Source organism: Rhopilema esculentum, chromosome 4 (genome assembly GCF_057945365.1).
Source record: "Rhopilema esculentum isolate cy_ngs chromosome 4, ASM5794536v1, whole genome shotgun sequence".
In the NCBI taxonomy this organism is placed as follows: Eukaryota; Metazoa; Cnidaria; class Scyphozoa; order Rhizostomeae; family Rhizostomatidae; genus Rhopilema; species Rhopilema esculentum.
This window is the reverse complement of record NC_142818.1, coordinates 9581412-9598610: the sequence shown is the minus strand read 5'-3', so window position 1 is coordinate 9598610 and position 17199 is coordinate 9581412. Positions and strand designations below refer to the sequence as shown.

The window sequence follows — 17199 nt, the reverse complement described above, 5'->3', positions numbered from 1 at the left end:
AGCGATGTAGTTTCTCATTGCAATTTTGAAAATGGTTTGTGGAAAATAATCCGTTTATAATTGGAAAATAATTCTGAATCCAGAGATTTCATGCTCCGTTTGAAAAATATTGAGTCAGCAATTTACCGCTGACAAGGAATGTTAAGGATCAGCAAGGTCAGGTAAGAGACGATCGATTTCAGCCATAGAAATGGTAGCGCTACTATTTCTATGATTTCACATTTCAGCATACATCAACTACAAACAATTTCGGTGGGATTTATTTTCGGTGATGCAGGGCAACCTAAGATTAATTCCAAAGAGTTCTTTTGAAACCGAATTTTTTTCATACCGAAATTTTCAAACTTTAGAAAAATCTCATCTCCACCGATGGACTTCCAAAAAAGCAAAAAACAATTTTTCCTTGATATTGTTTTAGTATAACTATACATCCAGGACATATCAATTTTCAGTGTCTGGTTCTCCTTTGTCACCAAAAAGTAAGATATCCAGCTTATCTTCACTTGCTTCATTTTCGCTCTCAACATTCAAGAAACTTGAGTTCTCTATTGGCTGAACTGATGCTTCTTTGCCGCTTCTATTGGCTTGAGTTCTCTATTCGCAAAATTTCTATTTTTCTAACCTTCCAGTGTTTTCAAATTTGGACGCCTCAATTTTTAACTCGCAAGCGATCAAAATTTATAATCACCGAAATTTGTACTGAAATTTGAAAAATATGACCGAAATTCTTTCCACCGAGAATCAATCTGCCGAAATTTTTGATACCGAATTTTTTGGAACTTAATGTACACTCTTTTTTTATAAGAACCAGATAATTTTTGCCGATCCTCGATGCTCTTAACTTTTCTATAATTTTAGACTCAAATGTTCTCAAAATTGTTCTTATTTTAAATGTGATTTTTTGCAAATATTTGGGAAGTTACATGCTGTTTTACTGACGTTTTACTGATCCAAGACGTTTTACCGGGTAAAGTTTAAAAATAAAGCAATGGTTGCTTGTGTTTATGGACAAACTTACATAGTTTTGTTCTGTTGACATGACATAAATTTTAAAATTCGAATTGTTTTTTTTTAATTTCTCATCTGAACCTGAGCATATTCTAGCCTTGTTCTCATTTTTTGGGCAAATCGAGCCTCAGTGTTTTTATAAAGTGTGTTCTTATGTATAAAAAAAGAGTGTATGACGCAACGCAAAAAAGCACATATAACAATCGTGAACAATGGAGTTTTTGGTTTTTTATTAATCCTCTATTGCTATGGAAGAAGACAACCAAAATTTCAAAAATCAAAAGGTCTGGGCGATTGGCTGCTACTTTCTCAGTTTATTTAACTTTTTTGCTGAAATGCGTTTTAAGATGCCAAACTGTCTTGACATGACAAACTCAAACGTAAAGATCGTGATAGAAACGAGGCCGAAACATAATTTCTTCCTTTCGTATCACTGATCTATGCACAAAGAAGTTTGATTTCGTACAGATTTCATTAGCAAGAATGCATCGATCAAATGCCAAGAAAAATGGCAAAATAACCGACCCCGTTCAAGAAGGATCTGCTCTAAAGAGAGCGTTGAAAGCTGGTTCTACATGGGATGACAAAGTAAGTCTAACAACCAATGTTGACTATATTATAGATTTCTTTCGTCCTGGGGAGCAGACTGTGAAGTCTTAGCGCACTGGTTTGAAATGGACTACTTACACACGTTGGTTTAAACCAATGATTTTGGGATGAAGCTTAAACCGAAACTTTTTGATAGCTTATATTGGGCAGTGGGTCTTGCGGGAAAACTTAAACTTTGGGAGCAGAGAAAGAGAAAATTGGCTTGCCTAGGGTGCATTTCTCCATGTACTTAGGCCCGAAGATCTTCGTAAATTAGGCGTACAACTCAGGTTTTTTTCAGCGTGCAAACCCATGATAAACAAGAAGCCACGTACATAGTAAACATGAACTCTTTGGCTATGTACTTGGAAAATGATGTAGACTTTGGTTCATAAATTTAACGACAGGGCTTTGCTAGGCAAAAAATAGAAACACATTTCAAAAACAACAGATGGGTAGGACTAGTACAGCCCTGTTGTTGGTGTTCAAATTAGTGGTGATCATACTAACTGTTGAGTTTCAGAGAAGTCAATAAAGCATTCACTTAGATTTCACTGAAAACTAGATCATCCTGAGCTCAGCTGAGCCCCCGTTATACACCGGTTGTTTATAAATAACTATTCCCATATGTGCCTGTAAATCAAGTACAAGCTTTATAATAATGCATATTGCATTAACACAACGTTTCCCTTTCTTAAGTATTTTATTGATTATAATGCCATGTTTTCAAGAGCCTTGTGAGAAGGTTTAATCAGTCTTTTAGGTATGCTTACAATGTTCAAAGGTGGAACATCTTGAGAAACCGACTTTCAACTTTCCTCTGACAATGTCGTTGCTCCTGTAGGCGGTGAAGATGGTAGCGGCATGATTTGAACTTTGTTACACTTCACATTTGAAGTTGGTGGTCTGATTATGTACTGCCTTGGACTCTGCCTCTTTTCAACAACAATACCAGGTTTCTCCCGATTCATGATTTTCACTTCTTGTCCTATACACAGTGGAGGTAACGGTTTCGCATGATGTCATGTATTGAAGTAATCTTGCTGCTTTTGTCAGTAGGCACTTTCTTTGTTGTTCAGCTTTCTGAAATCCGGCCACTTTGGTTTGAGCTGAGTATGAATAACAGGAATCGTTGTTCGCAGCTTTCTTCCCATTAATAAATCTGCAGGCAAAAAACCATTCTGCAGTGGCGTAGACCTGTAAGCCAGCTATGCCTAATACTTGTCTTTTTCCTTCTTCAGGATGTTCTTTATTGTTTGCACTGACCTTTCTGCTTCACCGTTTGATTGTAGGTAGTATGGACTAGATGAACTTAATTGAATGCCCCATTCTTTTGCAAAACAAGCAATTTCACCACTGTCAAAAGGAGGTCCATTATCAGATCTGATCTCTTCAGGAATTCCATGTCTCGCAAATACATCCTTCAATTTGTTGATAACATTGGCTGCTCCTTTGCCCCTACTCATATCTGCAACTTCAATGTAGCTAGAAAAGTAATCCACCATTAATAGAGAGTCACAAGTTTTTGTGTGGAAGAAATCAATTCCCACTAACTGCCAAGGTCTTTCAGGAAATTCTGTAGTATCAAGAGGTTCAGGGGTATTTACTTTATACTCTGCACAAATTCTACATGATTTTACCATATCTAGAATTTCTCTACCAATTCCTGGCCACCAAACTGACTGTCTAGCTCGGTTTCTACATTTTACAATACCTTGATGTCCTTGATGAATTTTGTCTAAAACATCAAGTTGCATTACAGAAGGTGCTAAAATCTGCATAGGTTTCAAAATAACATTTTGAACAATGGAGAATTTTTCACTAAAATTCCAATAAGGCTTAAGAGAATCAGATATTTGATACTTCTCTGGCCATCCTTCAAGAATAAACTTTTCAATTTACAGCAAACCGAATCATTCTCTTGAGCTTGAATAATTTGTTGCAGCTTTACATCAGAGACTGGCAGTGCTTGAATAAAGCTCTATATGTATGACACCATCTCATCATGATCAATCAGGTTTTCTACAGATTGGCTGGTTTCTGCATTCGCTGACATTGTCGATAATGTGTCTGATGTGTACATTTGCTTTCCTGGGACATGATTCATTTCTTTGACCTGAAATCGCATGAGTCTCATTCTGAACCTTTGAATTCTTGGAAGAAGCTTATCCAACACGTATGTGGTCAACAATGGAATCAACAGCTTATGATCAGTTTCACCAATGATTTCTTTCCCCAGGATGTAGTCACTTGATCGTTCACATGTCCAAACAAAGCCAGGCATTCGTTTTTGATCTGATTGTATCTTGCCTCTGTAGGTGTTAACGCTCTAGAAACATATGATATTGGTTTCCAACTTCCATCTTCTTGCTTTTGAAGAACAACACCACCAATACCGTATGGAGATGCATCTGCATTAACCTTTATTTCCTTATTTGGATCATATAGTGCTAAAATTGGAAAAGATAGTACAAGTGATTGCTTTATACTGTTAAAAGCTTTATTCTGTTCTTGGCCCCAGTACCACTGGTTATCTTTGCAAAGCAAAACTCTCAATTGTTTAGTTTCACTTGCCAAATGACTTTTGGATTTACTAAATTGGTTGACCATGCCAAGAAATGATCTTAACTCTTTTACATTATTAGGTTTCTGCATTGACGTTATTGCATTCACTTTCGATGGATCAGCAGAAATTCCATTTGAAGATATAACATGGCCTAAAACCTTCACAGATTTCACATTAAATTCACATTTTTTTAGGTTTAAAGTTATATTAGCCTCAACCAATTTATTCAAAACAACTCTAAGTTGTTGGTTGTGCTGCTGTTGATTAGCCCCATGGACAATTATGTCGTCAGTTAGCACTTCAACTCCTTCCAAACCTTCAAGTTTTTCACCCATACACCTTTGGAATTGTTCACTTCCTGTTGAAATACCATAAGGTAGGCGGTTGAAACAAAAACGCCCCCAACAAGATAAAAACGTTGTCAGCTGACAAGATTCATCAGACAATTTACGCTGCCAAAATGCACTGTTCGCATCCATCTTTGAGAAAATCTTAGACCCACCAAATTTTGCCAGTGTGTAGTCTACAGATGGCAAAGGATGAATCTCCCTCAAAACATTTTCATTTAAATTTGTTAGATCAACACATGTGCGAACATCACCACTTGGTTTTGGAGCAACAACCATAGGAGTGCACCACTGAGTAGGTTCCACAACATGAGATATTACGCCTAAATGTAACATCCTGTCTAATTCTTCTTTTGTTTTCATTAAAAGAGGTAATGGAACTTTTCTAGGAACAGTTAAGGCATAAGGAGTAGGCTCCTGTTTTAAACGGATTTTGTATTCACCCTCTGTCTTTCCAAGACCAGTAAACAGAGAGGAATAACTTTTAAGAACCCTTTTTGTATAATCTTCACCAACTTCGTTTATGTGATCAACTTTTTAAATTAAATTCAACTTGGAACTAGATACTGGTCCTAACAAAGGTGTTTGAAGACCTTTTACCACATAAATTTCTTCATTTAGCCTTTCGTTGTCTACACTCAATTTCCCTGTATATTTTCCTGAAAATTTGATTTTATAATTACATGGGTCTAATAATACCTTTTATTTGTGGGCTCCAATTTAAGAATCTCCTTTTTGGCTAGCTTTTCAAATAACGAATGAGGGATAACAGAGACATCTGCCCCCGAATCTAGCTTAAATTTCAGCCTATTAAAGTTCAAGCAAACCTCAGCCTGCCAAGGCATATCATGAGTGTTCATCATCATCATCATCATCAAAATTACATTTACTGACCCATTGCGGGTTGATACAAATGTCTACGCATCTATCGTTTGCTGAAATGGCTACTGTGCATTGTATTGATGCAAACTTCACCCAGAAAAATATCATCACTTTCATCAGCAGAATAAATTGGAAAGATCTCACTCGAAACTTCACTAAGCTGTTTACTTCTGCAAGCCTTTTTCCAATGTCCTGTTTTCCCAAACGAGTTGCATTGGGAATTGCGTGCTGGACATTATTTTGTGAAAAGGACCAAAACATCTATCACATTTCTTTCTGTCCAACTTCAGAAAAATTTCCCACTGGGTTGCCTTTGCGTGTTTTCGTTTCTCAACCAATTCTTCTGTTCTTTTTTTGCCTTGCTTGCCTTTTGTCATTAAGCACATCAACATTTGACCCTGTAAAAATTGAACTTGTAATTAAATTTTGTTGCTTTCTAACAACTTCTTTCTGTCAAACCAAGTTTATAGCTTTCGATAATGTCAAATCGGCCTCCAGTTGTAGTCGTTCTAATAAAGCTTTGTCACTTATTCCAACAATAATTCTATCTCAAATTAATTCATTGTGGAGTGTGTGGAAGTTGCAAAATTCAGCTAGGGTATATAAATCAGTTATAAAATTATCAACTGACCCACCTCCACATTGTACGCGCATATTGAAGCGAGCACATTCAAATATTATGTTGCGCTTGATAATAAAGTGCCCCTCAAACTTTTGTTTCACTGCAAAATACTTCTTTTTGTCAGCCTTGCTCATTCCAAAAGACTGCAAAATGTCACCCATAGAGCAGATGAGCGTATTCACTTGACTTTTTTCATCTTTCTTGTTCAGCTCAGACGCCAATCTGAAGCATTCAAATCTCCTGATCCACTTCAACCATTCTTCTGGCTTGAACGCGAACTTCTCTGGAGGTGAGACCTGGAATATTGCCATTTTTTGTGTGCTCAGCTCACAGTTGTGGCGCCTCTTAGTCTTCAACTATAGTCTTACGACCACTGGTGTTTCAAAAAATACCAGTTCAACTACCAGGGCATACAAATTTTTCTTGGAAGAGGTAAAATATTGTATTCAGCCAAAAACTCTGTACATGGCAACAAGTATCACATACAAATTTCGAACTTCAAAAATTATACTTCGCAACTTGAAGTCAATGAAACTGCCTATAAACATGGCACATTTTTAAGAGACCATCTTTGTCATAAGAATCTTTGCAGGTTTAAATGCTTCCTCCATGTATAAAATGCAGAGTTTTTACCAGTAAAATATTTGGTACATATCAGTTTCTTCAAACATATTTTCTTCATTCAGTGTAAACTTTTATGAAAAATTTTTGAAAAAGTTATGTGCAAATCTTCACAAAGTTTTCATGATTTGAGTATGTGTTTTCTAAAAGGATCAGAAACTACCTTGAAGAGCAATTTTTCATCCACATAAATAATTCATTACCAAAATCCTACTGGGGTCATAGTGTTTCACAGGGTCAGGTTTTTTCCAAGATGGCTTTGTTTCCAAAAGTTATGTGGGGGGAAGCATACATATTTTATACAGTTAGCAAGTTTTTGTTATACAGGCTGCTAAAAAGCATACAGAGTAGATATGATCGTAAATAATTTTTCTAAAAAGAATTTGATATTTTCACATATTTCTATCATTTATTTGTCTTGCTCTTTTCTTCTCTCAACCATTTTATCCTACCATGTCATACTTGCTACTGTTTTTTCTGTACAATAGCTTCATCTTATGCCTGTATGCTAGTTTCTATCATGTGCCTGTACGCTTATTTCTTTATCCCTGAGTACACCAATAACTGTGGTAAAACTGGAAGAAATGATGAATAATGCAGCTATGAATGATGAATAATAGTCTGATAGGGTCATATAATTATTAGGTGGAAATATGTTCTATAGTTTTGCGATTCATTCTGTATCTCAGCAAGTGTAACAATGATTTGATCTAAAATCAGTTACTCCTTATCAGGCCTTGCTCTAAGCAAAATGAAGGTGCTCCATAAAATGAGCTCCTGGAAAGCCCAAGGTGCTCTATTTCAAGCCTCTAAATAAAATTTCCTTTAATTCATCTTTATAAGGAGTGCTCTTTTTTATAGAAAAGTAAAAATTGGCTCTTTTTGGCCCTGATAATGGGGATTGAGCTCTCATAGCACCACACCCCTGGCCCCTGGGTATGGTATCATGTGGTGTTTATTTGCATACAGTATCATGCTAACATGTTAACAGCTCTCAGCCCATATCTAAGAAAATGCTTTAAGCCTAAATCTGGAGATACCCCTACCTATGGCAGAACAAAGTAGTCCTTGAATATACTGGCTCGTCTGTGAATGTATTATCATAAACATACTTGAACAGGCAAAAGTTGTTGCAAACTCAAAACATTTGGGGAAGGGAGCAAGTTCAGGGTGTCTTCTTAGTGTAAACAAATCAAATGTTTTGTCACTGTGTTTTCAAATGATGCAACTCTCAAATTGTTTTAATGCCATTGTGTTTTCTGTGCATGGAAAATTACGTTTTCATTTGAAAATGTTTTCTTGTAGACGTGGCCTTAAAAGGAACCAAATATAAAATCAAGTATAAAAAGTTGTAAAAAGATTAGTGATATAAACTTTTGTAAAAATCTTATAAATGATAATATTGTGGCCATTAGAGAGGAATATTTTGCTTTGTGGCAATATCATTTTACATTTTAAGGCGTTCATTAAATTGCTCTTTGTGGTTGTTTTAAGGTGTGCTTTAAGCACTCTTTTCTATGCCTTTCCTGAATGCCTTTTCAGACAAAGCCTGCCTCATGGAATCATATGTCAACTATGGAGTTTAGCCATTAATCCCAAATGGAGATTGTTCTTAGTCAAGAGTGTACTTATCCAGTCTAGTTCCATTCTTCCTTTTTTAACTCTTATTATTCTATTTTATTGTAGGATGAGTTTTTAGATGTAATTTACTGGACTCGGCAGGTAGTTGCATTGATAAATGGTCTTGCATGGGGCTTTATTCCTATTCAAGGCATTCTTGGACTTATTTTGTAAGTATCTCTTTCGAACTTCTTTTTACTTATTGTTTGCTGCATTTTTTATTTGCAAAATTGTAAAAATTTACTTCTTGAATGTATAAACCATTTATAAACCTTTTCCTGTTTCTTGAAAAAAACTAGATCCCAGCTGCTGAGATTACAGTCTTTGTCTTCTAATATGTTGCCATTTACATATTATTTGCCTATTTGACAGCTGTGTGTTTAACAGCCAAGAATATGTGAACATTTAGTTTTTTTGTTGCTTCCTGAAAGATAGAGAATGGCATTACAATGCCCTTTTAGGGAATAAAAAAGAGGAGGGTGTGACAGCTGATATTTAAGGTTGTTGTTCAAGTATGGTTCATGCTTGCAGCATTTCATATTTTCATCCAAAATGCTTTTAAGTTTGCATGCGTTTTTGAAAGCTTTTAAATGTTCTCTTTGAACTTCAGTTATATTTATAGATAAAAAAGTTAATGAAAAGTTGGAAGTTCTAATGGGCAAATGTTTTAAAGATTATGCTCAAATTGCCATGCAAAATGTAGCCCTTGGTCTCTAAAACCCCATTTACACTGAGCGGGATTAATATTTATCTTCATCAAAATTAATTCAGATAGAAAGCATTTGCACTAGACCTATGCTATCCACACAAATTTTAGAGTGGCTATCAGAACAAAATTGGTTCACCTAGGAAAGTTGATTAAAAGTAGATCAGGTTGCTATGTGATACAGTATAAACAGTTTTAGCTGGAAGAATTTATTCATATCTTATCTTGCTTGAAAACAAATGGCTATTTCATCACATTTGGTTTTCACTGCCTCCCAATCAAGACCTTTCTCTATTTTGGCTTGCTTGTAGTTGATAAATATTTTAATTAAAGAATCAGTCTCATTGTCAGTCCACAAGAAATGTCCTTTCCTTATTTCTCAGCCATTCCAGAGATGTTTTGTTTCAGAAAAACATATATTTAAGCTGACTAGGCCTAAAATGTGCTTTGACGTAATCCTCTTACTGAATATGAGTCAGAGTGAATGAAAATTCTTTTTGCCTTTGGCGTTTTAGCAGTTTTTTGCTGTTATTGTGAGTTTGTAGTTTAGGGATGACCTTCTTTTTCGGCTTACTGTTCACGAGTAAGGATATTTGACTCAGTTATTCCTCACAGTAAACTGGAGGGCAAAGTGGAAAAAACTTTTGCAGCACCGTGTAAACGCAAATCTATCCACAAAAAAATTTTTGTGTATAAAATATGTAGGTCTAATAAAATTAAAATTGTGGTTTAAATTCTGTCAGGAATTCATAGATATTTGCAACAGACAATCGTGAATATTAGCAAACAAAATTCATGGATGTTTGCCAAATTCCCATAGTTATATTCTCTATGACTCTTAGACTGGTATCAAAAAACATTTCAGTTAAAAATCTTTGCTGCATTTCACCCTTACTGACCACAGGACTGCAGTTCCTTTGTTTACATACTGATTGAAACCCCATACAATAAAGTCTTAAAGGCGTTAAAATAATTAATAGATTTTGCTAACCGAACCAAAACCTAAAAAGTACCATGCAACCATGCATATTCTTATTATTTGAATGGGACACCAATATCAATGTAGCTGAAATGATACATTACCAGGTTTAATACTGTTTAGCCTTTGTTTAATTTGTTTATATGCTCTTATAGGTTTTTCATCATAAACTGCGCCCTTGTGTTCTTCTATGCATCTAAATTTCAACAAGTTGATGAAGATGATTATGGCGGTCCTACTGAAATTGTTAAAGAAGGACTTTTTACAGCCTTTGCAGTATTTCTTGTGAGTTTCTGACCAATCTAACATTTTCCCATGTTTGATGAAAAATCCATTTCAATATTTCTATTTTTTGCTTTGCCAATTTTTTCCTTTTTTAATGAAAGTTTCTTGAATTTATGATAATGAGCCCCAAAATATATTATCTATAATCTGCTATGCACCACACATCAACTACACACCAAGTATTTTCCCACTGAGTACCCCAGAACTTTAAATTACATGTATAATTATCTAACTTTTAATGATTTTTAAGGGTGGCCGCAAAGTATTTTAAGGAAAAAAATGCAGGAAGAAAAGTCAAGGAAACAATTGTTGTTGTCAAAATTTTCCAATTTTTTTTTCTTGACAATTTGTTTTCTACCTCATCATGGCACCATTTAATCCCCACAACTTCAACCTGAAATATTTGGGTTTCTGGAAATAAACAGATGTTAAATCCATTAAACACAAGATTTTTCGAATTTTTGTTGAAAAGAATTCTTGTGACAAAAAGTTTTTTGACTTTTGTGACATTTTCTCATCATGAATTGTGTTAATTCCTTGAGATATAACATTCATTTTGTGTAGTCATCTGCCTTTATCAACCAAGCATCTCTTTAACAAACCGTTTGATTTCAAATTTTTCATTACAATTTTTCTCCAGGTTTCTTGGATAACTGTCTATACTGCAACACAGAGCTGACCTGTCCCTCCTTCACTAGCAATATTTATCATTTAAAGTCATCCATGCAGAGCCGCTTCAAGATCTGAAGGTATCTACCAGATTGTATGAATTGTATCTGGTGAGCATGTTTAATACCATGGGATTTTTTTATATAACATTATATATATTTTTTCTTCAGATGGTATAAAGTTTCAACAATGTATTTCATGTCTTTCTCTTAATGTAAACCTTCTTTTCCCCTAAGAAAATTAAAATTTTGTGCGGTCATCAAAACTGCCAGCAAAATGTACCTTAAGTGGCCATTCATTTAATTCTGTCCTCAAAGAAGTTACAAATAAACAATTTTTTGAAAATTGGATGTGTATTATTGCTGTCCATAAATTCTAAAAGCATTTGTGTCTTTGATTTATGTAAGATTTGTATCTTTCCTTGCCTAGTTGTTTTCTGAAATATGTTGATTAAAATATTTAGAGAGATAATATCTGCCTTAAAATTTTCTGCTGCCTTAAAATTTTCTTTAAAAAGTCAACCAGCTTACAAATTTGATCAAAATCTAGCAAGTATCATATCAAGTTCATACAATATTGCTAAAGAGGATGAACTGTCTTTTCCACGTATCCAAGCTTTCTTCCTTTTGCAAAGCCTCTAGATATTTTTTTCCTTCCAATTTGTGCCATATCCAATTGCCTATGAGTTTCTCAAAACCTATAATAATATTTTATGTCAGTTTTTGAAAATAATACACTGGCTATTGCCCCTTTATTGTCGTTAGGAACTGCATAAAAATTTCTGCAAACATCTACTCAGAAAATCAATGAATACCAGGAGATAAAAGTAAATATTGATATTTGGGCCTTGAAGAAGTATCCGCAGTGTTTGAAGGGGACTGTTATTATTGAAAATAGCAAATTTAGTCAATCATGTAGTTTTTGCATAGTCCTTAGAAAAATATAACAATATTCAAGCGACAAGGTTTTGTTTCAAAAAGAGGGCAGAGTATTCCTGAAAAGTTTTAAGAAAGATTCAAAGGTGGCTAGGAAACACAATGCTTCACAGTAATTGCACGACTTCGCAGAAATAGAAATGAAAGACAAACAATTTTCACAATTTCTCAAATATGTTTCTCTCTTAATTTGCAATTACCACGAGAAATACATGAAAATGAGCATATTCAACCCTTTTTGCAACATTTAATGATTTTTTGAATGAGTTTCGAGAGGAAAAGCTGTTAGTCTACAATGTAAACTTTTTCTCAAACCTTACATTCCTGTGAAAAATCTTTTTTTCAATCGTCCTAAAAATTGAACATTACGATTAGGATTATAGTTTGCAGATGAAATATTGACAATCCAAAATAGCGAAAATAAACCTTTTGTATATCATTTCAGGGCCAAACTGAATGCTTTAAGAGGAGAAAATTTTATAGTGAAAAATTGAGATTTTTCATAAGCCTTTAGCCTTGCAGTTTCTTGAAAACTCTTGAATACAATTTTCCTCTAATTTTTCAATTAATATGAGTCACTTCGCTCTATAGGCAGATGTAAATATTTTGTATACCATTGCAGGGCCAAACTTAATGCTTTGAGAGGAGAAAAGTTGACCGTGAAAATTGAGATTTTTCGTAAGCCTATAGCCTTACATTTTCTTGAAAATTCTTGGTTACAATTTTCCTCTAATTTTTCAATTAATATGAGTCACTTTGCTCTATAGGCAGATATAAACATTTTGTATATCATTTCAGGGCCAAACTGAATGCTTTGAGAGGAGAAAATTTTATAGTGAAAAATTGAGATTTTTCATAAGCCTATAGCCTTACATTTTGGTAAAAAATCTTGGTTACAATTTTTCTCTAAATTTTCAATTGATAAAAGTCACTTCGCTCTATTAGCAGATATAAACAATTTGTGTAATATTACAGGGCCAAACTGAATGCTTTGAGAGGAGAAAAGTTGACCGTGAAAATTGAGATTTTTCGTAAGCCTATAGTCTTACATTTTCTTGAAAATTCTTGGTTACAATTTTCCTCTAATTTTCAATTAATATGAGTCACTTCGCTCTATAGGCAGATATAAACATTTTGTATATCATTTCAGGGCCAAACTTAATGCTTTGAGAGGAGAAAAGTTGACCGTGAAAATTGAGAATTTTCGTAAGCCTATAGCCTTACATTTTCTTGAAAATTCTTGGTTACAATTTTCCTCTAATTTTTCAATTAATATGAGTCACTTCGCTCTATAGGCAGATATAAACATTTTGTATATCATTTCAGGGCCAAACTTAATGCTTTGAGAGGAGAAAAGTTGACCGTGAGAATTGAGAATTTTCGTAAGCCTATAGCCTTACATTTTCTTGAAAATTCTTGGTTACAATTTTCCCCCAAGTTCAATTAATATGAGTCACTTCGCTCTATAGGCAGATATAAACATTTTGTATATCATTTCAGGGCCAAACTGAATGCTTTGAGAGGAGAAAAGTTGACCGTGAAAATTGAGAATTTTCGTAAGCCTATACTCTTACATTTTCTTGAAAATTCTTGGTTACAATTTTCCTCTAATTTTTCAATTAATATGAGTCACTTCGCTCTATAGGCAGATATAAACATTTTGTATACCATTGCAGGGCCAAACTTAATGCTTTGAGAGGAGAAAAGTTGAGCGTGAAAATTGAGAATTTTCGTAAGCCTATAGCCTTACATTTTCTTGAAAATTCTTGGTTACAATGTTCCTCTAATTTTTCAATTAATATGAGTCACTTCGCTCTATAGGCAGATATAAACATTTTGTATATCATTTCAGGGCCAAACTTAATGCTTTGAGAGGAGAAAAGTTGACCGTGAAAATTGAGATTTTTCGTAAGCCTATAGCCTTACATTTTCTTGAAAATTCTTGGTTACAATTTTCCCCCAAATTCAATTAATATGAGTCAGTTCGCTCTATAGGCAGATATAAACATTTTGTATATCATTTCAGGGCCAAACTGAATGCTTTGATAGGAGAAAATTTGATAGTGAAGAATTGAGATTTTTCGTAAGGCTATAGTCTTACATTTTCTTAAAAATTCTTGGTTACAATTTTCCTCTATATTTTAAATTAATAAGAGTCACTTCGCTCTCTAGGCAGATGTAAACAATTTGTATATTATTATAGGGCCAAACTTAATGCTTTGAGAGGAGAAAAGTTGACCGTGAAAATTGAGAATTTTCGTAAGCCTATAGCCTTACATTTTCTTGAAAATTCTTGGTTACAATTTTCCTCTAATTTTTCAATTAATATGAGTCACTTCGCTCTATAGGCAGATATAAACATTTTGTATATCATTTCAGGGCCAAACTTAATGCTTTGAGAGGAGAAAAGTTGACCGTGAAAATTGAGAATTTTCGTAAGCCTATAGCCTTACATTTTCTTGAAAATTCTTGGTTACAATTTTCCTCTAATTTTTCAATTAATATGAGTCACTTCGCTCTATAGGCAGATATAAACATTTTGTATATCATTTCAGGGCCAAACTTAATGCTTTGAGAGGAGAAAAGTTGACCGTGAAAATTGAGAATTTTCGTAAGCCTATACTCTTACATTTTCTTGAAAATTCTTGGTTACAATTTTCCTCTAATTTTTCAATTAATATGAGTCACTTCGCTCTATAGGCAGATATAAACATTTTGTATATCATTTCAGGGCCAAACTTAATGCTTTGAGAGGAGAAAAGTTGACCGTGAAAATTGAGATTTTTCGTAAGCCTATAGCCTTACATTTTCTTGAAAATTCTTGGTTACAATGTTCCTCTAATTTTTCAATTAATATGAGTCACTTCGCTCTATAGGCAGATATAAACATTTTGTATATCATTTCAGGGCCAAACTTAATGCTTTGAGAGGAGAAAAGTTGAGCGTGAAAATTGAGAATTTTCGTAAGCCTATACTCTTACATTTTCTTGAAAATTCTTGGTTACAATTTTCCTCTAATTTTTCAATTAATATGAGTCACTTCGCTCTATAGGCAGATATAAACATTTTGTATATCATTTCAGGGCCAAACTTAATGCTTTGAGAGGAGAAAACTTGACCGTGAAAATTGAGATTTTTCGTAAGCCTATAGCCTTACATTTTCTTGAAAATTCTTGGTTACAATTTTCCCCCAAATTCAATTAATATGAGTCAGTTCGCTCTATAGGCAGATATAAACATTTTGTATATCATTTCAGGGCCAAACTGAACGCTTTGATAGGAGAAAATTTGATAGTGAAGAATTGAGATTCTTCGTAAGGCTATAGTCTTACATTTTCTTAAAAATTCTTGGTTACAATTTTCCTCTATATTTTAAATTAATAAGAGTCACTTCGCTCTCTAGGCAGATGTAAACAATTTGTATATTATTATAGGGCCAAACTTAATGCTTTGAGAGGAGAAAAGTTGACCGTGAAAATTGAGAATTTTCGTAAGCCTATAGCCTTACATTTTCTTGAAAATTCTTGGTTACAATTTTCCTCTAATTTTTCAATTAATATGAGTCACTTCGCTCTATAGGCAGATATAAACATTTTGTATATCATTTCAGGGCCAAACTTAATGCTTTGAGAGGAGAAAAGTTGACCGTGAAAATTGAGAATTTTCGTAAGCCTATAGCCTTACATTTTCTTGAAAATTCTTGGTTACAATTTTCCCCCAAATTCAATTAATATGAGTCACTTCGCTCTATAGGCAGATATAAACATTTTGTATATCATTTCAGGGCCAAACTGAATGCTTTGATAGGAGAAAATTTGATAGTGAAGAATTGAGATTTTTCGTAAGGCTATAGTCTTACATTTTCTTAAAAATTCTTGGTTACAATTTTCCTCTATATTTTTAATTAATAAGAGTCACTTCGCTCTCTAGGCAGATGTAAACAATTTGTATATTATTACAGGGCCAAACTTAATGCTTTGAGAGGAGAAAAGTTGACCGTGAAAATTGAGAATTTTCGTAAGCCTATAGCCTTACATTTTCTTGAAAATTCTTGGTTACAATTTTCCCCCAAATTCAATTAATATGAGTCACTTCGCTCTATAGGCAGATATAAACATTTTGTATATCATTTCAGGGCCAAACTGAATGCTTTGATAGGAGAAAATTTGATAGTGAAGAATTGAGATTTTTCGTAAGGCTATAGTCTTACATTTTCTTAAAAATTCTTGGTTACAATTTTCCTCTATATTTTAAATTAATAAGAGTCACTTCGCTCTCTAGGCAGATGTAAACAATTTGTATATTATTACAGGGCCAAACTTAATGCTTTGAGAGGAGAAAAGTTGACCGTGAAAATTGAGAATTTTCGTAAGCCTATAGCCTTACATTTTCTTGAAAATTCTTGGTTACAATTTTCCTCTAATTTTTCAATTAATATGAGTCACTTCGCTCTATAGGCAGATATAAACATTTTGTATATCATTTCAGGGCCAAACTTAATGCTTTGAGAGGAGAAAAGTTGACCGTGAAAATTGAGAATTTTCGTAAGCCTATAGCCTTACATTTTCTTGAAAATTCTTGGTTACAATTTTCCCCCAAATTCAATTAATATGAGTCACTTCGCTCTATAGGCAGATATAAACATTTTGTATATCATTTCAGGGCCAAACTGAATGCTTTGATAGGAGAAAATTTGATAGTGAAGAATTGAGATTTTTCGTAAGGCTATAGTCTTACATTTTCTTAAAAATTCTTGGTTACAATTTTCCTCTATATTTTTAATTAATAAGAGTCACTTCGCTCTCTAGGCAGATGTAAACAATTTGTATATTATTACAGGGCCAAACTTAATGCTTTGAGAGGAGAAAAGTTGAGCGTGAAAATTGAGAATTTTCGTAAGCCTATAGCCTTACATTTTCTTGAAAATTCTTGGTTACAATTTTCCTCTAATTTTTCAATTAATATGAGTCACTTCGCTCTATAGGCAGATATAAACATTTTGTATATCATTTCAGGGCCAAACTTAATGCTTTGAGAGGAGAAAAGTTGACCGTGAAAATTGAGAATTTTCGTAAGCCTATAGACTTACATTTTCTTGAAAATTCTTGGTTACAATTTTCCTCTAATTTTTCAATTAATATGAGTCACTTCGCTCTATAGGCAGATATAAACATTTTGTATATCATTTCAGGGCCAAACTTAATGCTTCGAGAGGAGAAAAGTTGACCGTGAGAATTGAGAATTTTCGTAAGCCTATAGCCTAACATTTTCTTGAAAATTCTTGGTTACAATTTTCCTCTAATTTTTCAATTTATATGAGTCACTTCGCTCTATAGGCAGATATAAACATTTTGTATACCATTGCAGGGCC

General features: G+C 33.8%; 1 protein-coding gene across 1 annotated transcript; it reads left to right on the top strand.

Moving 5' to 3' along the window:
- Positions 1 to 1419: 1419 nt before the first annotated feature.
- On the top strand, positions 1420 to 11300 carry LOC135690785 (GEL complex subunit OPTI). The gene is made up of 4 exons (XM_065208443.2): positions 1420 to 1596; positions 8321 to 8424; positions 10095 to 10224; positions 10865 to 11300. The coding sequence occupies exons 1-4, from the start codon at positions 1492 to 1494 to the stop codon at positions 10901 to 10903; spliced, it is 378 nt and encodes a 125-aa protein (XP_065064515.1). The 5' UTR covers positions 1420 to 1491; the 3' UTR covers positions 10904 to 11300.
- The last annotated feature ends 5899 nt before the right edge of the window (positions 11301 to 17199 follow it).